This window comes from Geotrypetes seraphini, chromosome 15, assembly GCF_902459505.1.
Source record: "Geotrypetes seraphini chromosome 15, aGeoSer1.1, whole genome shotgun sequence".
In the NCBI taxonomy this organism is placed as follows: domain Eukaryota; kingdom Metazoa; phylum Chordata; class Amphibia; order Gymnophiona; family Dermophiidae; genus Geotrypetes; species Geotrypetes seraphini.
Genome location: NC_047098.1, coordinates 22,904,429 through 22,928,340, shown reverse-complemented (window position 1 = coordinate 22,928,340; position 23,912 = coordinate 22,904,429). Strand labels below are relative to the sequence as shown.

The window sequence follows — 23,912 nt, the reverse complement described above, 5'->3', positions numbered from 1 at the left end:
ACATATTTAAGAAACTTGTTGTATTTTAATTATTTTGTATTGTATTTCGCTGATTGTTCAGCCTTCTTTTGTATAAACCGCCTAGAAATTGTTTGATTATGGCGATATAGAAGGATAAAGTTATATTATGTAAATATTTATTGGTGGTGTGTTTGCACAAATAAGAAGAAAAGTACAGTGGTGCCTCGCATAAAGAACGCCTCGCACAGCGAACGCTGCACACAACGAACTTCATGTCATGATTCCTACAACGAACTTCGTTTCACACAACGAAGTCGCCCGAGCTTCCACGATCGCTGCCGATGTATTGCATCCTTCCGCGCAGGCACTGCAGGCAGTCGTTAGTCACTGCGCTTAACTTAAGCACGTATCGCGGCAATCGTTCTTCATTACGAATTAAATCACGCACGCACGCACGTATCACGGCAGTCGTCCTTTTAAGATAAACTCAATATTTTTTATATACCATGGCTTCTAAAAAAAGCAGGAAGGTGATTTCTGTTGAAATGAAACGGGAAATAATTAGAAGGAGTGAATGTGGGGTAAAACAGGGTGACCTCGTCAAAGAGTTTGGCCTCAGCAAGACCACCATTTTCACCATTTTCACAAATTTATCTTTTTTTATGTCATCTTAGCATATTTTATGCTGCAGAACGAATAATTTTTTTTAACATGTATTGTTATGGGAAAACGCGTTTCACATAACGAACTTTTCGCATAACAAACTTGCTCCTGGAACGAATTAAGTTCGTTGTGTGAGGCACCACTGTATATATATATAAAAAAAGGATTTGGTGAAGAAAATGGCTTATTTTCTCCTTAAATGAATTCTATATAAAAAGGATGAATAGCCAACTGAGGATTCTCCTGAAAAAAGCATTGTTATTTATTTATTTAATGGCAGTAGGAATAATGTAATAAAAAGAAAGCATTTCAACTTGCTCTTAAATTGGTCTAGGATGCGTTCCTCCCTTAAGTAAATAGGGAGGGAATTCCATATTTGTGGAGCCGTAGCAGAGAAGATGTATTGTCGGCGCGTGTTGATAATTTTAAGGGAGGGGACCGTAAGTAAATGTTGATCATTAGACCTAAGTATTCTTGCAGGGGCATAAGGAATTAAGAATCTGTCAATGAAGGCCGGGGCATTGTGAAGAAGACACTTGCCATGGCATGGCTAAGCTTTGTCCTGGAAAGTGTTGCTGTGTGGCTAGGTTTTACTGGAGAGGGGAGGGGCCCTTTCTACTAGAGGTGAAATCTTGTCAAGCTCGAGATAGGAGATGAGACCAGGAGCACGTTCAGATCACGTGATTTTTCATTTTTTGCTCAAAACTTTTTTTTTTCTGGAAATCTGTTGCAAGAAGTGTAGCATTATTAAATAAAATATCAAAGCTTCACTGGGCTTACACGGAAGAGAGAAGGAGGGCGACATTCAAACCTGTTCTCACAAGTTAAATGCTGTTTTTGAAAATTGCTCACTCTTGTGGACAGGTGTGTGGTTCTATCCTAGGAGAAGTACTTCTGGAGGGGGGGGGGGGGCAGGGGGTTGCAACAGTTTACATACTTTTCATATTTTCCAAAGTGTATGCCTTGTTTTGGTTGGAAAAATAATTCTCAAAAAAGGCAGGTGCAAATCTGCACATTATCCTTTGGAAATGTTTGCAAGCACACACATACATGGAGATTATCTAATCCAGGGGTGTCAAAGTCCCTCCTTGAGGGCCGCAATCCAGTCGGGTTTTCAGGATTTCCCCAGTGAATATACATGAGATCTATTAGCATACAATGAAAGCAGTGCATGCAAATAGATCTCATGCATATTCATTGGGGATATCCTGAAAACCCGACTGGATTGCAGCCCTCGAGGAGGGACTTTTGACACCCCTGATCTAATCTTCTGAATCTCAACTACCCCCACAGATCAGACCCATCGAAGGACTCCTGAACTTTAGGAAAGCAATAAAAACCTATCTCGTCATTCAATCTCCTGCCTAATGCTATATGAGGAGCAAGGAAGAAAAAAAATGTACTGTTCCCTTAAATAACAATCAAGAAGAAATGTATATTAGAACTAGACCCTCTGTCTAGACCAGTGGTTCCCAACCTTGTCCTGGAGGACCACCAGGCCAATCAGGTTTTCAGGCTAGCCCTAATGAATATGCATGAGAGAGATTTGCATATAATGGAGGTGACAGGCATGCAAACCTGCTCCATGCATATTCATTAGGGCTATCCTGAAAACCTGACTGGCTGGTAGTCCTCAGGACAGGTTTGGGAACTACTGACCTAGATCAGGGGTAGGCAATTCCGGTCCTCGAGAGCCGGAGTCAGGTCAGGTTTTCAGGATATCCACAATGAATATGTACAAGATGGATTTGCATGCACTACCTCCTTGAGATGCAAATCTATCTTGTGCATATTTATTGTGGATATCCTGAAAACCTGACCTGGCTCTGGCTCTCGAGGACCAGAATTGCCTACCCCTGACCTAGACCAATACATAAACTGTCATGTTAACCTGTCATGACTACATTCTATTTATGTAACCTGTACTGGGCTCGTTAGGGAGAACAAACTAACTAATTAACGTCTACATATTTGCAACAACACTCCTGGAACGCTCTCTTTTTCTCTATGTACAGTATAGAACGGTACATATATTAGATTTCTACCACAGAACTGTGTGTGTAAGATCCCAGATGTTGTTTAAAAAAGCAGAAAAATATTCATCTTGGTGCAAAACGTGTAACTGCTGTTTGAAAAGTTGACAACCTTCTCTTTGATAATTGCAGGTGGTTTCACCCGAACGTCAGTGGCATTGAAGCAGAGAAGTTGTTGCTGAGCCGTGGGGTCCATGGCAGCTTCCTGGCTCGTCCTAGCAAGAGCAACCCTGGGGATTTCACACTGTCTGTTAGGTATGTGCTATGGATAGAGAGGGAATGCAGGCACTTATACTTGGGTGGCGGGAGGGGGGTTGCAGATACTAACTAGGAAGTTCTCATTCAACACTTGTACGCATCACTGGGTGGAAGACCGTTTCTTGGGGAAATGTCTGCATTTCCAAACTGTGCACATGGAACATTTAAGTTTGCTTGGGCTAAGCACTAGGGTTTTTCTAGGACTGCCAGTGGACAGCAGTTTGAGCCGTTCCAGTATCTGTCAGTAGACCTGAAATCAGTTAGCTTAGCAGGGTTTAAAAAGGTTTGGATAATTTCCTTAAAGAGAAGTCCATAGGCCATTATTGAGATGGCTTGGGGAAATCCGCTGCTTATTCCTAGGATAAGCAGCATAAAATCTGTTTTACTACTTGGGATCTAGCTGGGTACTTGGGACCTGGGTTGGCCACTGTTGGAAACAGGATACGGGACTTGATGGACCTTCGATCTGTCCCAGTATGGCAATTCTTATGTTCTTATTGACTGGCACTGGGACTGATGACTCTTGTAGCCTACCATCCATCATGGATAGACTCCTCAGTGCATATCTCTGTGTGGGGAGGAAGGAGGGAGGGGAGGTAACAGGATGTGTTTGTTGCAGTGGAAATTTCAGTTACTCACTGAAAGGTGTCTTTGCCTGGGTGTAATCAGATGACAAAGATTGGAAGAATGTTATATTTCACTAGTGTGCCAGAAATACCCTAGTGCACGAAGAAACAATTGTCCAAGGCCTGATTTTTATCTTATCTGTTTCATCACTTTTCATTTCTATTTTTACACTTCTCGGGTCCAAAAAATAGCCCCAAGTAGTTTAAAACACAGTTGTTTCCTAACACATGTCCTCAGACACGTACTTGCATATGTAAACGCAGCCGCACACACTCATACTGAAAAGCTTATTTGATTTCTTTTCAACATTTGGTTTCACGCTTCACCGAGAAGTTGAGGCGCTTTGCGGTCCAAAATTAAAACTGACATAAGTTGAAAGCCCTTTCCTCTTCTCACCAAAGCTTCTTTCCTGCTCCTAAGCATTCTGCCCCCTTTCCCCATAGATATTTAAGAGTCCTTGCCCTTGACTCCGTTGTCATGTTCAGAAATGCACGTTAATTAGCACACATTCACACAACACTCTCTTGTTCTGTCGGTCTATTTGACTTGTGTAAAAAAATATTATTATTTTTTTTTTTTTTAACTGAAGGAGCAAGGCTTTTTACCGCTCCCACAGGGTGGTGAAAGGCCTTGCTCCTGTTCCCATGGTAAACCCATCCCCCTGTCATTCTCTGGTAGACTGCGCCCTTGCTGAGCAGTCCTCCATATGCTTTGTTGCCAATAGGGGATGGTGCTTCAGTATTGTGTTTTCAGTCACTAGGAACAGGCAGGTTCCCTGGAGTCCTGTACAGCTTGCCCGTCCTTCACCATTGAAAATATAATAGTGAAACAGCACCCCCCCTCCCCCCCACCCTGGCAGAACTGTAGGTGGAGGACTCCTGCTCAATTTAGACCAGGGGGTCTCAAAGTCCCTCCTTGAGGGCCGCAATCCAGTCAGGTTTTCAGGATTTCCCCAATGAATATGCATTGAAAGCAGTGCATGCACATAGATCTCATGCATATTCATTGGGGAGATCCTGAAAACCCGACTGGATTGCGGCCCTCAAGGAGGGACTTTGACATCCCTGATTTAGACAGAACAGTGCCTGTAGGCCATTTTACTGATAGTCTACCTCAGTGGTTCCCAACCCTGTCCTGGGGGACCACCAGGCCAATTGGGTTTTCAGGCTAGCCCTAATAAATATGCATGGAGCAGATTTGCATGCCTATCACTTCCATTATATGCAAATATCTCTCATGTATATTCATTAGGGCTAGCCTGAAAACCCGATTGGCCTGGTGTTCCTCCAGGACAGGGTTGGGAATCACTGGTCTACCTGAATCAAACACGCGTTTAGTTTTCAGTCTCCTCCCCCTGCAGATTTATTGGGCACAAATTTGAGTGTGTGTTGTGCCTACATGTCCCCGACACTAGTTAAACATGGTTGCACCCTGAGATCACTTTATAATGCAATCTTTGGCATTCTTGAAGTACTTGTATGTAAAACCGCTTTGAGTTTGGTTGTATAACTACAAAAAGGTGATATACAAGTCCCAATCCCAAAAAAATCTCCCCACTCCCACAAAAAAAAAAAAAATCTCCAATCCCATAAGTTTGTGTGTGTTGGGGGAGGGGGAAGTGTAAAGAGCCACACCCAAGACCCCCTTGCCCCATTACAATCATTATACTCGCACTACCCAGGATATCATTCACACACGCTAGACATGCATCTCACCCACATCTGAGCTCAGGAATTCCCAATACTTCTTTCCGAAAATATTTTATTTCCAGAAGCGTAAACATATCTCACACACATCTGAGCTCAGGAATTACCCAATACATCTCTCCGAAAATATTTTATTTCCAGAAGCGTAAACATATCTCACACACATACAAAGGGAGAAAATATCATGAAAAAATATGCAAGCAAGGTAAACATAATCCAGTTTATGTATTACAAACTAGAACCACACATTACAAAATAAAGGTGAAAGATGCTTGCACAAGTAAAATAAAAGTGAGACTTTTTCTCTCTAACAATTCAAAAGCTTTCTAATGGCTGTCCCTAATTCACAGTATGCTGCACTAGAGGGAGAGTAATCTGAATAATCTGAAGCTCTAAGTACAGACAGAAACTCCGGACTCAGAACAAATAGTATTAACAGTTAGAAAAGAGAGCAGTATATCACAGAGCAGTGGTAGGCAATTCCAGTCCTCGAGAGCCGGAGCCAGGTCAGGTTTTCAGGATATCCACAATAAATATGCATGAGACAGATTTGCATCTCAAGGAGGCAATGCATGTAATAATAATAATAACTTTATTTTTGTATACCGCCATACCCAAGGAGTTCTAGGCGGTTTACATTAGATTAACAAAAAAAATTACAAGTGGTTTAAAAACAATTGAACATTATTAGAGGCAAGCAATAAATTACAAGTGGTTCGAAAACAATTGAACAATATTAGGAGCAAGGAAGTAGTTGAAGTTAGAAGAGAGAGGGGGGAGTGTAGGTCAGGGGGGGGGGGTTGGAGGTGGGTAGGTTGGGAAAAGAGAGGTGGAAGGGGGCAGGAGGAGATTGTTGTTCATTGGAGAGGGGTGTTAGGTGTCTTGTCCATGGAATAGGTGAGTTTTGAGAGATTTTCTAAACCCGAGGTAGGTGGGGGCCTCAAGGACAATTTGGGCTAGCCATGGGTTCAGTTTGGCAGCCTGGAAGGCAAAAGTTTTATCAAGGAATCTTTTGGAGTGACATAGTTTTAGGGAGGGGAAGGCGAAGAGCTGAATTCTGCGGGAGTGCTTGTTTATGTGATTCAGATAGAAGTGAGGGTTTAAGTAGCTTGGGGATAGGCCAAATACTGTTTTATAACAGAAGCAGGCGAATTTGAATAGGACTCTGGATTCAAAGGGTAGCCAGTGAAGTTTGTGGTAGAAAGGGGTGACATGTTCCCATTTTTTCAGGCCGAATATGAGGCGGACCGCAGTGTTCTGGATCATTTTGAGTCTTCTAATGGTTTTCTTCGTGGAGCTCAAGTAAATAATATTGCAATAATCTAGTATGCTAAGGATGGAGGATTGTACTAGCAGGTGGAATGAGGTCTCGTCAAAGTATTTTTTAATGGTGCGGAGTTTCCATAACACCGAGATGCATTTCCTGACTGTGATATCTGTGTGTTTCTCCAGGGATAAATGTTTATCTAGTGTGACTCCCAGTATTTTTAAGGTTTGTTCGAGGGGGAAAGTAGATCCTTTCACTTGAATTGTGGTGTCTTTGATTTTGTCATTGGGGGTGGCTAGTAAGAATTTTGTTTTGTCGGGATTTAGTTTTAGTTTGTAGGATAACATCCAGCGTTCTATCTGAGTGAGTATATTTGAGAGTGAGGTAAGGAACTCTGGTGTGAAATTGGTTAGTGGGATGACTATTGTGATGTCATCCGCGTAGATAAAGAATTTGAGTTTGAGGCTTTGCAGGAGGTTTCCTAGGGAGGTAAGGTAGACATTAAATAAGGTGGGGGACAGGGGGGAGCCCTGTGGAACGCCACATGAGTTGTCCCAGCTATATGAAAGAGAGTTGTTCTTAAACACCCTGTATGATCTGTTTCGTAGGAATCCATGAAACAAGTTGAGAACTTGGCCGGAGATGCCAATGTAAGCAAGGCAGTCTAGTAGAATGGTGTGGTCGACTAGGTCGAAAGCACTGCTAAGGTCAAGTTGGACGATCAGGGCACTAGAGCCCTGGCTGAAGAGTGTGTGAAGGTGGTCGAGTAGAGAGGCTATAATGGTTTCAGTGCTGTGATCGGAGCGGAAGCCTGATTGATTATCATTTAGGATATTAAATTTTTCCAGGTGTGTGGTAAGTTCGGCATTTACCATCCCTTCTGCTATTTTGGTGAATAGTGGGATACTAGCGATCGGTCTGTAATTGGATGGGTCATTGGGTGGTTCTTTCGTGTTTTTTATTAATGGGGTTATCGAGATGTGGCCCTGCTCTGTTGGGAAACTACCTGTGGATAGTAGGAGGTTTACCCATGCCAACATATTGGCTTTGAAATGGATTGGCGCAGTTTTCATAATGTTTGGGGGGCAGGTGTCCAGTCTGCAAAAGGAGTTGGAGTACTTATTGTAATATTTGTTGAAGGTTTGCCAGTCTATAGTTTTGAATTGGTTCCAGCTTAGGTCTGTTCTGGACCCGAGGTCCGGTTTAGACATGTCGGTGTCTGGGAGTATAGGAAAGTCCTCGTGGGGATTGGCTGGGGCAGTTATAGATAACCTTAGTTTTTGTATCTTGTTGTTAAAGAAGTCTGCTAGGGTGTTAGCGGTTAGTGTGGATTCTTCATGATTATCAGTGAGCGTCTCAAGATTGTAAAGGTCGTTGACTAGTTTAAAGAGGTTGCTACTGTTAGTTGTGACGTTTCCAATTTTATGGGTGTAGAAATTTTTTCATTTTTCATTGATGAGGTGTTTGTAGTTTTTTAATTTGAGTCTCCAGGCCACTCTGTTCCAGATTTAATCCAAAGTCTTTCAGATTTTCTAAGGTCCCTTTTTACTAGAAGTAGTTCTGAGTCAAACCATCCCTCCAGATTAGGAGTTCTGATTCTGCGAGTTTTTATGGGAGCTATTTCGTTTAGAATGTTTGTGCTGTTTTTGATCCAGGAAGTCATAATTTGAGCTGTTTCTTCGTTTTGTTTTGTGATGGTTTCATAGTGGGACCAGAATACTATTGGGTCGATTTTACCTCTAGTATTGTGAGTTTTTTTGTTTCTTGTTTTGTTGTTTTTGGTGTTTTTTTGTTGGCAGTCAATAGAGAAGCTACATAGTCTGTGGTCAGACCATAGGGAGTCTGTCCAGTTATCTTGTTTCCAGCGGAATTTGGGATTGGTTGATTCTTTGGCGGAGAATGTCACCAGGTCTAGTTGATGTCCTTTTTGGTGAGTTTTGATGGGTGGGGGTTTGGAATAACCTAGTTGGGAGATTAGCAGCCAGAAGTCAGATACATCTGGTTGTTTTGTTTACTCTAGGTGGATGTTGATGTCCCCACATAGTAGGTTGTATGGACTTGTTAGAGAGTTGGTTAGTAGGAATTCTGCAAAGTCTTCTTTGGCTAGGGTCCATTTTTTTGGTGGGATATAGAATAAGGTGATTGTTAGGGAGGAGGCAAAGGGGTTTGAGGTTAGAGAGATGGCTAGTATTTCTGAATTGGGAGAGGATTTGGTATTGAGTACGGTGCAGTTTAGGTGGTCTTTAAAGATTATTGCTAGCCCTCCTCCCCTTCCCCAGGTTCTAGCTAGGGATAGAATCTTGAAGCCTGGGGGGAGGCAGTCTTTGATAATAATATCTTTGTCTGAGAGTAGCCACGTTTCCGTGAATAGTATAAAGTCAGGGTTGGTTTCAGATAGCCAATCTTTGATGAGAATGGACTTGTTTCTCATTGATCTGATGTTTAGGTAGAATCCTTGTAGGTTCTGGTAGTTAGTGTGGTCTGTTGGAGAGTAATGGGAGTAGGCTAGCTTTTTTTAGTGTTCTTTGTTTTTTCGTGCCATGCTTGGTTGATCTATTCATTGTGGAGATTCTGAAAACCTGACCTGGCTCCGGCTCTCGAGGACCAGAATTGCCTACCCCTGTCACAGAGGCATGAGAGGGGAGAAGAGATAAGCAGAAAGGGAATAGTCTTTAATATGTGGTATCTTTAATCCTCCTATGCCTTTATTTTGGAATGTTTACCGATTCTCCTTTGCAAGAGGTATCCAACAATTTAAACTCTCCCTTCCTTCTAAAAAAGGGATTAAAGGAGTCAAGATCTTCAGTCAATCTTTGGTCTTTAAATTCTCTCAACTCTGGCATGATATCTCCTTTTTTTTTTAAGGAGTTCCAGTTTGTTTCAATTTTTCCGTAAATCTTTAAAAACTACTCTTATTTATCAAACATTTTGAAACGAATTCTTTTGAAATTTTGCTATTATCTTCTGTTTATCATTTGTTAAATCATTTCCTGTTTATATAATTGCTGTAAACCGAGTCGAGCCTTCTTAGAATGATGACTCGGTATACAAAGTCAAGCTTTAGTTTAGTTTAGTTTAGTTTAGTTTAGAAGGCAGGCAAAAGTCACATGAATATTACTGAAAAGATGCCTTTACCTAAGTGCAGTCAAAAGCTGCAGAACGGACAGCAAAAACAGAACAAGGAAGAAAAAGTGTATCGCAGACTCACAATAGAAGGAAAATTCCAAGACATCTGGGAACACTGCAGGAATGAACTCTTAGGAATAATTAGATCAGGCTGGAAAAAAAGAAAATATTCTTTAGGACTTTATAATGTAGATGATGTGGATAATGTGCAGCCGAGGGGAAAAATCAGATAAAGATAGATACATATTACAGAGAGAAAGAGAGAGAGGAAAAGAAAGAGAAAGGTAGATACATAAGAAATGCCTTCACCGGATCAGACCGAGGTCCATCAAGTCCGGCGATCCGCACACGCGGAGGCCCATTTAGGTACTCCCTTTTGGAGACCTGAAAATACCGTATCCCTCAATATGATTTGCAAGAAGGTGTGCATCCAACTTGCGCTTGAAACCCAGAACAGTAGTCTCCGCTACAACGTCCTCTGGAAGAGAATTCCAAGCGCCCACCACTCGTTGTGTGAAACAAAATTTCCTGACATTTATCCTGAACCTGCTGCCACTAAGTTTCAGGCTGTGTCCTCTTGTCCGTGTCACATCTGAAAGTGTTAGTAATGTTGCTTCTTGGTCTATTATAGTTCGCATTATAGTAATGAACACGGCTCGTAGATGAAACCGCGTGAGACAATCGCGCGCAGGACGTCAGTGCGCTGGATTTCAACAGTATTTTAAAGCACTGTGAGAACCCCCCCCCCCCACACACACACACACACACTTTAGTTAGAAATGTTGGCGCTCCCGTTTCCTCCCCCCCAATGGGAGAAGCAACGGGAGCACTGACATTTCTAAGTAAAGTGGGGGGTTGCCCCCCCTTCACACGCACCCTCAGAGCGCTTTAAAATACTGTTGAAATCCAGCGCGCTGACGTCCTGCGTTCGATTGGGCAGGTTTGTTGGCGCGCAGTTGTCTCGCGCACTTTTGACTGGACACGTATGAACACACACAAGACATCCATACTTAGGGAGTTCAATTGAGGTGGCAAGAACTTATGCAGACCCCAGTGGAAGTCCACCATACACACAGAAAGATGGGGATTTTAGTCAGCGCGGACACTGACAACCCCCCCCCCCCCCCAAAGCATGAGAAATAGCACACCTTTTATATCCTTTTGCATCCATTGGTTATAGTGGAGAATGCCAATTAGTCCATCCTGACCTTCAGGGTCAACGAAATACAATTTTCCAATCTTTGAAGTGTCAGTATTCATAACTATACTTTTGCAAAAAATAATGAACTAAAGATCTTGTTATAATGAAATCAGGCACAGGTGTTTGTAATTCCTTCCCCAGAAATAATTTCAAGGATACCACTAATTGGACTTGGTTATAGATCAGTGGTCTCAAACTCGTGCCCCAGGGGCCACATGTGGCCCGCCAGGTACTATTTTGAGGCCCTCGGTATGTTTATTGTAATCACAAAAGTAAAATAAAACAGTTGCTTGATCAAATATCTCTTTAGCTATAAATTAAAATATTATTATTAAGACTTAGCCAAAAGGAAAGATTTATAAACTATAAAGAGTTTTACCGGTACCTCATGCAAAATTGTCATTTCTTTAATAAGACATTAACTATTTATTTTCTGAGGCCCCTCCAAGTACCGACAAATCCAAAATGTGGCCCTGCAAAGGGTTTGAGTTTGAGACAATTGTTATAGATGAAGCAAACACAGGTGTTCAAAATGGGGGCAAGAAGCCCCCAAATATCCATAATTTTGGCAGACTAGGCCACATGCCCAAAAAACCTGCTCAGTACAGTTGTATAACTTATCTGAGGGGGACAAAGCAATCTAATTAAATAACCTTGGGCCTAAACTCCATGACCTGATCAAGGAGAATGGCCTGTACTAAAAGAACATGATAATTGAAAAAAGGCAGAACAAAAGTTAGATTAAAACAGTCATAAGAAAAATATAAGACAGTTCAAGGAGAATGAGGCCTGCAGGCCTTGTCTAGCTGACAAATATTCTTGTGCTCAATTTCTGTGAATATTTCCATTCATCTCTCTTGGGATTAACCCTTTGTCTCTCTGTTTGCTCACCAATGCTTCAGCTAGCCAGGCCTAGTGTATGTGTCAAAAAATGTCAAAAAAATGAAAAAATTAAGGCTGTGTATACTGTTTGTTAAACTCCATGTTCTCCATGCACTTACGGGCAGGGGGGGAAGGAGTGCAGGTCCTGGGGATGTCGACCCTCTACTAGCTCCAACATTTTTTTGCAAAAGGAGCAATGTGGCAGGGAGAGAGGTGGGCTTGAACCCATGAGTCCACAAGTGGCCCATGTGGCTCCATTGTGTGTGATCTAGCCATACAATCCGGCTGCAGGAGAAGAGGGCTGTGATCTGGACATCCAAATATTTACAAACACCTTGAAAACTTGTGTATCACTGAAGGTTGCTCTTTGGAAGCTTCTTAACTTTACCTTGGCTCGAAGCCATTGCAGTAACACGAACAGCTCTGAGATGTTCCTGAGCCTGTCTGTGCAGTTTGTAGCGTTCTGATAAGAACAGGAGGTTTCTGCTCAGAGAGATACCAGAAACCTGGCCACCAGAATTGGAACAGAAGACACAAATCTCAAAGAAAAAGCAGAAACGTAGCAGGAAATGAACCCGAGAAAGGATTGCCAGGGTCTGATCCCCACTGCGTGCCATTCCTCAAGCAAGTCATTTTATCTCCTAGTTCCTGAAATCCAAAAACAAACCGAAAGAGAATCTTTCTTGCCTTTCTTCTTATTATCGGCATAACTATTTAAAGGCAAATGCATTGAGCTTGGATATTGATGCAGCTGGATTATTGAACTGCTTTGCCTGGGCTTCAAGCCACAGCCCCAAGCAGCTGGCCCAGGCATCTAGTTGTATGTGGGAAATGCTTCCTGCTTTTGCTCACTTGGGAGGTCTTAGAACCAAGCCTGTGCTAGGTGAACCGGCAAATAAGTCATGTGACATACCCACGCTGAAGGACTTAAACTGAAGCTGGATCTAAGCTTCATAAGAACATAAGATTTACCGCTGCTGGGTAAGACCAATGGTCCATCGTGCCCAGCAGTCTACTCACGTGGCGGCCCTTAGGTCAAAGACCAGTGCCCTATTTGAGTGTAGCCTTACTTGCGTATGTTCTGTTCCAGTAGGAACTTAGCCAACCTTGTCTTGAATCCCTGGAGGGTGTTTTCCCCTATAACAGCTTCCAGAAGAGCGTTCCAGATTTCTACCACTCTGGGTGAAGAAGAACTTCCTTACGTTTGTATGGAATCTTTACCCTTCTAACTTTAGCGAGTGCCTTCTCGTTCTCTTCACCTGCCTGCTGTGTTCTGTCATGGTGCATCATTCCGGCAACTTCTCCAGTACCTGGAACCTTAAGGCCACAATATCTCCCCATCGCTGAGCTTAGAGCATAAGCAGAGCCTCTTTGGGGAAAAGTCCTGGTAATGAATCTTTCCTCCTTATCCCATCTGATTAGAACACACATTCCCTGTGTTCACACAAGTACATGTCTTTTCCTCAGGAATATGTCTCTGTGAAGAATGGAAGTAAGGTGATGCCAGATTCATGAATTGACATTTCCTGCCCAGCCTTGTTTGTTGGGATCTCTCTGCTGTTCTCGGAAGCTGTCTCTAGACTTTCCTTTTGGAATTTGGAAGAAAAAATGAGTGACCACTCTGTCTGCAGTGACAGCCCCAGAGGCACAAGATAAAGGGCTCTTTTGTGTGGCACTGGAGACTCAGCCCAACCCCTATGAACTGACACTTTGTACAGTGAGAGAAGAAAGGGCAAGAGTGTGATTTACTGTCCAGATCTATTGGCCTTGAACAAAGACATGTCAGTTATGAAATGAACAAAGAATGCAGGACTGGCAGCCACCTAAGAGTAGTAAAGCCATACAGTACACATGGAGGAAGTCCAGTGCAGGTGGCCACTCCTCAGAATGATCCCTTTCAGGATATATATGCACATACTTGCCATATGAATTGAGTTTTTTGGTTCTGAAAATCAAACCTTTTGTGGGGGGGTAGATGATGGGAGTCCTTGTGTTATTTGTCACAGAAGAGCAGGTGTCAGCCATATGTCTGTATTTAAAGGGTGGTGTTTCTGAAGACTAACAGTTGGTGGCAGTAGAGAGTTCTATCAGGATTGTGAGTTCTACCAGGGTGGCACAGAAAATGCCCAGTCAGGATATATTTTCCTGCTGTGTGCACAGGAACTTTGCACTCACTGGCAAATGCTTGTGCAGCACTGGTTTCAAACATATAAACAGATCTGGGTCAACGTAGTTGAGATGATGAAGCCTCAAAGTGTGTGGGCGTCAGCTAGAGGCTCTGTACAGCTTGTACCGTGGCATTTCTGGAAATCTCAGCTAAACCAAGATGTAATGATTTACATTTCATGGTAGAGTGAAAGAGGGTGAGTGTGTCCAGTGAGGGGGGAGGGGGAGATGAGTATTCCCAGCAGAGTGAAAAGGGATGAGGGTGACTTAAATATAGTCGCACATGCGTGACATTTTCACATTGATGTCCGCGCATGCGCGAAGGCCCTCTAGATGTGACCCTGAGCTGCCAGTGGGGTGGGGGGTGGGGGGGTGCTGGAAGGGATGAGCCGACTGCCTACAGGATGTTCTTCTTGCCACAAGAGGCGTGTCCTGTGGGCAGACAGCCAACACCGGTGCCTCTCCTCCCTGGCGTCTCGCGGCACACTTGGAATCTCGGGTGGCACACAGTTTGCGATACACTGATTTAAAAACAAATGAGCACGAACACAAAACGCTTTTAGGGTGCCTATCTGTCAGTGAAGATGTTTATGTTTATTTAAGATTTGATCTACCTCTCCTGCATTTTATTGACCTAAGCGGTTTACAATGTATCAAACTAAAATGAAATTAGGTATTTTAGAAAAACGACCCTATCTGTCCCGAAGACTCACAATCTAGCTAAAGTAAAAATATGTAATAACAACATATTTCCAAGATGAAAAATCAAAGAAATAGAAATAATGAAATAAGATTAAAAATTAAATAAAACAAATTTAAGAGCTAGAAAAGTCTCTGTAGCGGCCTGATAGCAAATAGATCAACTGCATCTTCCTCCTACTCAGTGGCGTAGTAAGCGGGGGGGGGGGGGAACAGTCTGCCCCAGGCACGGTCTTCCTAAGGGCGTGGTACCCCTCCTCCACTCCCCCCCCACACTTCTGTCCGCTTCTGTCCTTGCTGTACGTGCCCACCCCTTGCCTTCCCCTGTACCTTTTTTTTGCTTCCCTGGCACGAGGTTGATGCCTGTGTTGGCGTTGGCGCTCTCTGACGCCAATTCCTGAACCAACACCTAGGAAGTGACGTCAAAGGGTGAGCCGACACTGACTTGGGCATGCTGCTCACGCTGGAGAATTTACAAAGGTACGTGGAAAGGGCAGGGGGCGCGTGCCTGCAGCGGGGAGGAGGGCGTCACTGCCCCTGGTGCCGCTCACCCTTACCACGCCACTTCCCCCACGCCCAGGTAACGTACTTAACTACAAGGGGAAAAGGTATCTTTAGTCTTTTTCTGAAAAGACGGTGTGTGGGAATTTGCCGCAGATGAGTTGGTAGACTGTTCCAGATGTATGGTCCGAGGAACTCAAAAGTGGCTACACTTCTCCCTCCGTATTCGCTGTGATAGGGGATTTACAGACCCGCAAATAACTTTTTCATATGTTATTCGCTGTTTTCTATTTAAAAAAAACCCATTGTGAATATGGTGAAACCGCAAATAACATAGCGGGAGTCCTGGCCTGTTCCTGAAGGAGAGGCAAAACACGGTGAAGAAAGTGCTGGGAAACGGCGATTTTCTCTGTAAATGCTTGGAATCTGCGATTTCTCTATGCAAGCTGATGTCATTTGGGGGGGAGGAGCCAGCAAGCTAAAAACTGCGAATAATCTAAACCGCGATTGCTGAAACTGCGAATACGGAGGGAGAAGTGTGGCACTAGTGCGTGATTTATTTATTTATTTTTTTTTTTTCCCCGTCCTCCCAAAGGAGCTCAGAACAGGTTACAAATCAAGTACTCAAGCGTTTTCCCTATCCGTCCCGTCTGGCTCACAGCCTATCTAATGTACCTGGGACAGTGGCGGATTACGGGATTTGCCCAAGGTCACATGGAGTAGTGTGGGGTTTGAACCCACAACCTCAGTCTGCTGAGGCCGTAGCTCTAACCCCTACACCACACACTTAGATCACACAATTACTGTAGGATGCATGAGTGTGTTCCACAGTAAACTATTTTAAGCTGCAGTAAGTATGTGGCTTGCACTTACAGCAGCTTAATAGAGACCTCTAAGTTTTTTGGCCAGGTAACTCCACCCATAGCCCCTTAATGCATGGATCATTAGAGTTAATATGTTAAACTTTAAACTCCCTGCTTATGTGAGCAGTTGCAACCCTTGAACTTAGGTTCTGTTGATGTGAAGTCTGATCCCATGGTCCTCTTTCAACCCTGAGGTTCCAAAAAGTATGAGAGGTCCGGTACATCTTATTTCTAAAGTCTTCATTTGTTAGGGAGGTAGTGTGTCCCTTACTGCCAGTTATGGTGGACCTGCCCCCAACCCTTCAGAACCCTTACTAGGGATGTGTATTGAGACAGACATGGGGGAAGCCAGTGCTTGCCCTGGGATCAGTAGAATGGAATGTTGCCACTCTTTGAGGTTCTATAATCTCGCTAGTCTTGGGGGTTCCGGAATGTTGCTAGTAGTTGGGTTTTTTTGCCAAGTACTTGTGACCTGGATTTGCCAGTGTGGAAACAGGATACTGGACTATTGGTCTGACCCAGTATGGCTTTTCTTATGTTCACATTCCGGGGCCCTTTAACTAAGCCGTGTTGGGCGCCAATGTGTGCTTAAAACGTTCTGCTTTAGCATGGCTATTGTTTTTGGGAGGGATATTTCAGGGCTGGAGGTAGCACATTCTTGACCTAACTTAATAATGCAGGCATAACACAGAGGATCCTTAGTTACCACTTCTAAATAGGAAGCAAAAAGTGTTCCTATGGTAATTTTTTAATGGCTGTATGGTAATGCTAACGGTGCATGGTCAAAAATAAAAAAGGCAATGAGCTTAGTGTGCAGGAAAGAGGGTTCATAGACATAATCGCGGAAGACAAAGGCGCGCGCCAAAGAAAATTACTGTTTTTAGGGGCTCCGACGGGGGGTTTGTTGGGGAGCCCCCCCCCACTTTACTTAATACAGATCGCGGCGGTGTTGTGGGGGGTTTGGGGTGTTGTAACCTCCCACATTTTACTGGAAACTTAACTTTTTCCCTAAAAACAGGGAAAAAGTGAAGTTTTCAGTAAAATGTGGGGGGTTACAGCCCCCCAAACCCCCCACAACACGGCACGATCTGTATTAAGTAAAGTGGGGGGTTCCCCACTCCCCCGTCGGAGCCCCTAAAAACAGTAATTTTCTTCGGCACGCGCCTCCGCGCTCAATTGTCTGCGCGCGCCTTTGTCCCGGCGCGCTTTTGACCTGACACCGGAAAGAGACCTGCATAAGGACGCACTAAGCCCATTTGAAGATCCGTTTTCTGAAACTCTTTCAATCCAGTTTTTATCAGTTTTGACCTGTGCAATTAATTTCATTCCCCAAGGCAAGATTCGTTTACTGTAGCTTATTCCTGTGCCAAAACCCGTGGACTTAGTGAGTTTTGCCACAGGAATAAGCTACGGTAAATGAATCTTGCCTTAATAAATGAAATTAATTGCATAGGCCAAAAATGACATTAAAAAAAAGAGAGTAAATGAGTTAAGTATTCTTAATTTCTTTGTGTAGCTTATTAAAATGGCCCTTCAATTTGTTAAAGTGCCTGCAAAATATTAATGTGTGCTACTTCAGTTTAATTAGTGCATATTAAAATGTCCTAATGCATATTTTAAAACATTTTTTCAAATGAATCTATGGAAAAACAGAAACAAGTTTCTTTCACTGACCACCGCGGTAAAAGCTCTGACGCTCATAGAATTTTCCTAAGAGCGTTAGAACTTTTACTGCGGCGGCTGGTGATAAAAAACGAGGAGGGGGGGGAAATGTTTGCCTTGTGCAGTTCCCTGGTTTACCTCCCCACGCCTTGTCTCTTTTTCCTAGGAGAGGTGACGAGGTGACGCACATTAAGATCCAGAACACAGGGGACTTCTATGACCTCTACGGGGGGGAGAAGTTTGCCACACTAGCGGAGTTGGTACAGTACTACACAGAGCAGCAGGGCCTTCTGCGTGAGAAGAACGGCGAGGAAATCCAACTCAAGTTTCCCCTGAACTGCCAGGACCCCACGTCGGAACGGTGAGTCCTGCACGGAGACGGCTCGAGGACAAAAATCGCCATCACTCGTGCTCAACACGATCGCGTGGATAAGCGAGCTTGCTACTTAAGCATGCGACTGACAGAAAACAGTGCGTTATTCACACTTTTGCTGCATTTAGGTCCCCATAGTTACATCAGGTCAATAGTAAATATAAAGCACACTGATACTGGGATAGCTTCTGATTGCATGGTATTGAGGCACCTCAAAGATGCTGCCCACTTATGGAATAACCACCAAAAGAGTGACTCTTCTCCCTCTTCTTGTCTGGATATTTTGTCCTTTAACCCCTGCCCCCAGACTTCCTCCTCCCACATACAACAGAATGATGGGGCGCCGCCTTGGTGGGGGTATTGGCACCAGTCCTCCGCTCTGCCCTCCCCCATTACTGCATGCACGTCCATTCGCACCCCTTTCCTCGTTCATGTTTGCGACGCAAGAGGGCAACCCCAACCTGCTGCTCGCGTCAGCGTCAGCTCTTCTTCCGATGTCACTTCCTGGACCAGCGCCTAGGAAGTGATGTCGGAGGAAGAGCCGACGCCGGTGCGAACAGCAGGTTGGGTTTGCTGCTTGCGCCGCAAACGGTAAAGAGGTACAGGGGAAGGAGCGCGTGAGCGCGGCAAGAGGGGTCGGGGAAGGAGTGGATGGGGAGGGTGGGGGAGGGGCACCTCACCCTCGCTACGCCACTGCTTCCGAATTTTGTACTTAAATTAAGTTTTTGCAAAGAAGGGCCACGGTCACTCTCTCTTTGCATTAGCTCTCACTAGGTAATATGATATAACTTGTTTATTGCTATTTTTGATATACCACTCTTTACATAGTAACATAGTAAATGACAGCAGATAAAGATCTGAATGGTCCATCCGGTCTGCCCAATAGTCACACTCATTATACATTCATTACAGTAATGGGTGCTAGAGATGCTCTGTGTTCGTCCCATGCTTTTTTGTCTATCTCACTTCTATGGTGGCCAGGTGCCCTAGATCTGTTCCCAAAATTATGTTGACCTATTAATGTTATCATCGACGCCTTACTGGCATCATTTTCTCCCAAATGAATGATGACAATTTCTGGTCACGTGTGCCACTCCATCAACTTTCCATCATGGTACCAATGCATACCTCTCTTCCTATGCCAAACTACCACGTTCCTCTCGGCACTAAGCCCAGGCATTGTCTGTATCCTCTGTTGCATATTTGCCAGCTGGCTTGCTGGATGAAAGAGTGACTCTCAATCCACACCGCCCTCTCTGATGTTGCACCTACACAGAGAATAAGTCATAACAGGCTCTTGATATAGTGATACAGGGAAGCCTCCTACTTATCCCAGCAGTTTAACATACGTAACACAAATTCCTTCATGTTCTTCTGGATGGTGACCCACATCCCCCCTATCCTGCCTCTGATACTACCCCTTTGCAGAAGGAGCATTGCTTGTCCCAATGGCCTTATTTGTCACCATAAAGACTGATGTGAACAGGGTCCGTAAAGACCCAACTTCTTGCATTACCATAATAACCCCACCCCCCTTGGCTTAATGGCTACACATACCAGCATGTTGCTTACCAGACAATAAATAACCTGAACAAAAATTCCACTCAGAACAGGCTGTACAATCCAATGGGAATTCTGATTCCACTTCCTCAAAACGAGTCAGCGGTGTTCGGGATTCTTCATTATTCCCCACAAATGGAAAGTACTAAATTTATATTTTTAATTTTTTTCTTATTTTCTTTTCCCTTTATTTATAACTTATTAATAATTTATAGCTTAGTTATAGCTTATTTATAATTTAGATATAGATTTAAAAGTGTATCACTTATCTTAAATCCTTATCGGTTCCCCTTCCCGACGCGTTTCGGAACTCTTTTTCAAGGTCGGGGGAACTATAAAGCAATACACACACAATAAGTTATTCAACTCAGTATTCATAACTACATACAATATCTCTAAAACAGAAGAATATTCTTCATACTTCACTCACCAAAAGATAAGGGTAATCCTCAACCATATTCTTACTGCTGCTGGCTATCAAAAAAGATGGCTGCGGCGTTTGTTCAGAGCGTTAAATAGATCCCTCCCCCAGCGTCACATTAAGTTTCCTAGCAACCATATCGACCCAGAGGGAAAATTCAAAACAAAAGGCCCCTGATTACCTCAGCAGTCTACTTGGGCCATCCAATCTGAGGCTTCATTTAGCCCGGATGGGGCCATGGTTTGCAACTGAAACATCCAGCGCAATTCCCTCAAATTTAGAGTGCGCTCAGAATTCCCATTGGATTGTACAGCCTGTTCTGAGTGGAATTTTTGTTCAGGTTATTTATTGATAGCTTGAAGTGAGTCAAATAAGTTTGGTAGATGGCTTACCAGACAAGACATCAAAGAAGCTGAAATGTAAGTTTAAGTCCATCCCTTCGCCTTCCTGGTTTGCGGACTTTTGCGCTCTTACCATCAATTTGCCTCCCTTTATAACCAGTTTTCCCTCTCTCATCAACAGCCGTTAAGGTTCTCCCATTCCTAAGCATTGCTACCAACTAGCTAGTCCTAAGTGCACCGATAAATGCATGAAAAAGCCATACCTAAATAGTGTTGCCTCATATCCCATACAACTCGCAAGTGACAAGGCATGCCGCAATTGTGCCACAATTTCATGTGGTATTGGGTGAGTTCTGTCACCCCTGGGACTCAACCTGCTTTGCCTATCCCTTAAACAGGCACAGAATAATGAAGTTCTTGCCCAAACCTCTGCAGCCTAACACCTTAGCAAAGAATCCTGTCATACGCGACTAGACTGTCGTCATCATTATTAACCCTTCAGCTTGCAAAATGAAGCCACTCGTGCTCTTTCTTGCACTGTTCTGAGCTGGTGCCCTCGATTCCTCTGCTTCCACTCTTCCTGGGATGCTGATGCATTCAGCAACTCCCATGCCGCTCTCTCCCAAGTCACCAAAGGATGTTCAACACTGGTGTCTTTCTCCTTCATTTGCTGGGCAAGCTTCTTGAAATGAGACCACTTTAAATGAGAGAGAGAGTGGGTCAGCAGTCCTATTATTAGCTCCCGGCACATGCTGTGCCCATATCATCATGTTCAAGGTTAAGCAATGCCAAGCAGATTCTGAGCAGGTCCATAACCAGGCTGCATTTCAGGACTTGTCTGCCACCCTCAGAATATCACACCAGAGTACCACCTTCTCCCCTCAGACTGTGAGTGTCATCACTATCGGGAATAGTTCCAAAAACATTATGGTGTCAATTATATAACTGGGTGCCACAATGTAGGTACCTCAATGCTGCACACTGGGCACTAATTCTATAATGACATCTAGGCACCAAGATTCCACCATAGAATACAAATGTGAGTCAGCATCAGTGTTCCTACATTTTGGCATGTCCACTTATACCAGGTCAATGGCAGGAGTGAATTGAGTGTGGCAAGTGGCCCATATAACTTATACTATTCTATAAGTTACATGCATAAGGTAGAGACATACCCATATCCCTCCCATGCTCTGCCTACTTATACAGCTCCCTTGCATTTACCTGCTAAGGCAGGGGTAGGGAACTCCGGTCCTCGAGAGCCGTATTCCAGTCGGGTTTTCAGGATTTCCCCAATGAATATGCATGAGATCTATTTGCATGCACTGCTTTCAATGCATATTCATTGGGGAAATCCTGAAAACCCGACTGGAATACGGCTCTCGAGGACCGGAGTTCCCTACCCCTGTGCTAAGGCATGTGTAAGGTGGAGCCATGCCTATGCCCCTCCCATGCTCCGCCCACCCATATGGCTCCCTTGCATTTACATTCTAAAACCCTCATATGCTCCATTACAGAATAACATGTAGCGCATTTATGTGAAGGAAGTGCCAATTTTTTTTCCAGTATTTACATATGCAAGGCACACATTACTGCACATGCCCAATAACAGAATTGCCCTGGACGTTCTTTGTGACTCTCTTCTCTCTCTAGTCATTTGGTCATTCAGCTGTGCACCAGGAGCCCTGACAGTGGACTCTAAAACTGAGTTTGTCCAGATCCCTGCTTGATAAAGAGGTGTCTGCCATATGGAAATACCAGTGTACTCCATCAACCTTTTGTGTCGCTAGACCTTCCTTTTTTTTATTTATTTCTTTTTTTTTAGAATTGTACTTAAGCCAATTGTTATCGGCCTCCTTTCCCTAAATGTATTATTGTAATTAGTATTAATTGTTATGTTTGTTTGTCTTTTATTTTAACCCAACTTTAAACTTATGTAAATCACATTGGATTTGGAGTATGCGAGTAAATCAAAGAATTTAAATAAACTTGAAGAAGGAGCCCCGGTTCCTCCCTGATGATTTCAATGACGTGATGGAGACTTCGAATCCCAGCAGTAGCCCTTGCCATCTTTTGAGGAAAACCCAGCTCATGCGTATCGCCCTACGCACAAAGCTCAGATGTCCTCTGAGGGATTGCATCGCCTTTCTTGCTGTTTCCACGGCTCCCCCCAGCCAGCAGCTGGCAAACGCAACGCCATTGTGCTGGAGTCGAGCTCTGTGCCTAGTTTATTTTCTACTTGATAAAAATTGCTTTTTTCAGGGATTACAAAGCGATGAACAATAAAAATTTTAAATATGGGGAGACTGTTTTTGGGGTGGACAGACATACATTCCATAAACGGGAGATCGGGGAGGAACTACAATTTGATATAGGAAAGAGAACAAATAAGAATAAAACAGGAGGAGTTATATTAGACCAGTGCTTGCCTACTTCAAATGGAAATGGTAACTGAGCTAAAAAGGCAAATTAATTAAAGGCATCCCTGTACAAGGTACTTTTTAATTTTGATTTAAACTTTTCGAGGGTCTTTTTTTCTCTTACCGGAGCTGGTAATAGGTTCCAAGTTTGAAGAGTGGTGACCGAGAAAAGTGTGCTACATCTAGTGTTTATAATTCGTAAAGATAGAATAGTAAGTAGGTTTATCCCAGGACAAGCAGGCAGGTATTCTCACTAGTGGGTGATGTCATCAGACAGAGCCCCGGTACGGACGTCTCACAAGCACGTGTTGCTTGTAGAAACTTAAAAGTTTCTAGATGCCCGCACCGCGCATGCGCCGGTGCCTTCCCGCCCGGAGATCCGGGCGTGTCTCCTCAGTTCTTTTCTTTCCGCGGAGCTGAGAAGTTCAACTTCATCATGCGCTAGCTGAATTCAGTTAAATTTGCCTTCCTTGTCCGCGTTTTCGCTTTCTTTTAATTACAGTTAACAGTACATTTCTTTTTCAGTTTAAAAAAAAAAAAAAAAAAAAGATTATTTCCTCCGGCGGGTCGAACGGGCCGGCCACGTGGCTCAGGCCCACAGGTTTCGACCTCGCGGCGGAGATTTTCCGGCCTATGTCCCGGCCAATCACCGGGTTTAAAAAGTGCAGCAAGTGCCAACGCGCGATTTCACTCACGGACCCTCACCGGCGCTGTTTGCAGTGTTTGGGTCCTGACCACATTCCGAAATCGTGCAGGCCTTGCTCTACCCTTACGGCACGCTCATTCAAACGGCGTTGCCTATTGTGGGAATCGATGTTCAAGATCGTAAGGAGTGGGAAGGAGTATACAGGATGATGACTCGGTCTAGAAATAGCGGAGCATTGAAATGTAGAACTTTAAATGTGATGAGCACCTGTTTATAACTTATTCTATGGTTGATAGGGAGCCAGTGCGATTATTCTGTTCTATTCTCTGCACTTATATACAAGCTTCTTCCCGACAAATAGGTCCAAAAGTGGTTTGTATAACCAGGCAATAAGATATGGCCCATAATAAAACACAATATCATGGTTGGACCCTCCATCTTATCCTGAGCCAGGGGAATGCCAAAGCCGCCAACCACACTGTGAAACTCTCAGCAAGTCTGCGCATGTTGCTGTTCCAACTGGGCCTTCAGCAAAA

At 43.8% G+C, this 23,912-nt stretch overlaps 1 protein-coding gene across 4 annotated transcripts in view; it reads left to right on the top strand.

The window, feature by feature from the left end:
* Positions 1–23,912, top strand: part of LOC117348908 (tyrosine-protein phosphatase non-receptor type 11-like) — a 131,680-nt gene that overhangs the window by 64,701 nt on the left and 43,067 nt on the right. For all 4 annotated transcript variants that reach the window (XM_033921546.1, XM_033921544.1, XM_033921547.1 and 1 more), the window contains exons 2-3: positions 2,790–2,912; positions 17,782–17,976. In XM_033921546.1, the coding sequence (XP_033777437.1) occupies positions 2,790–2,912; positions 17,782–17,976 (318 nt within the window). The remainder of the gene's footprint in view (positions 1–2,789; positions 2,913–17,781; positions 17,977–23,912) is intronic.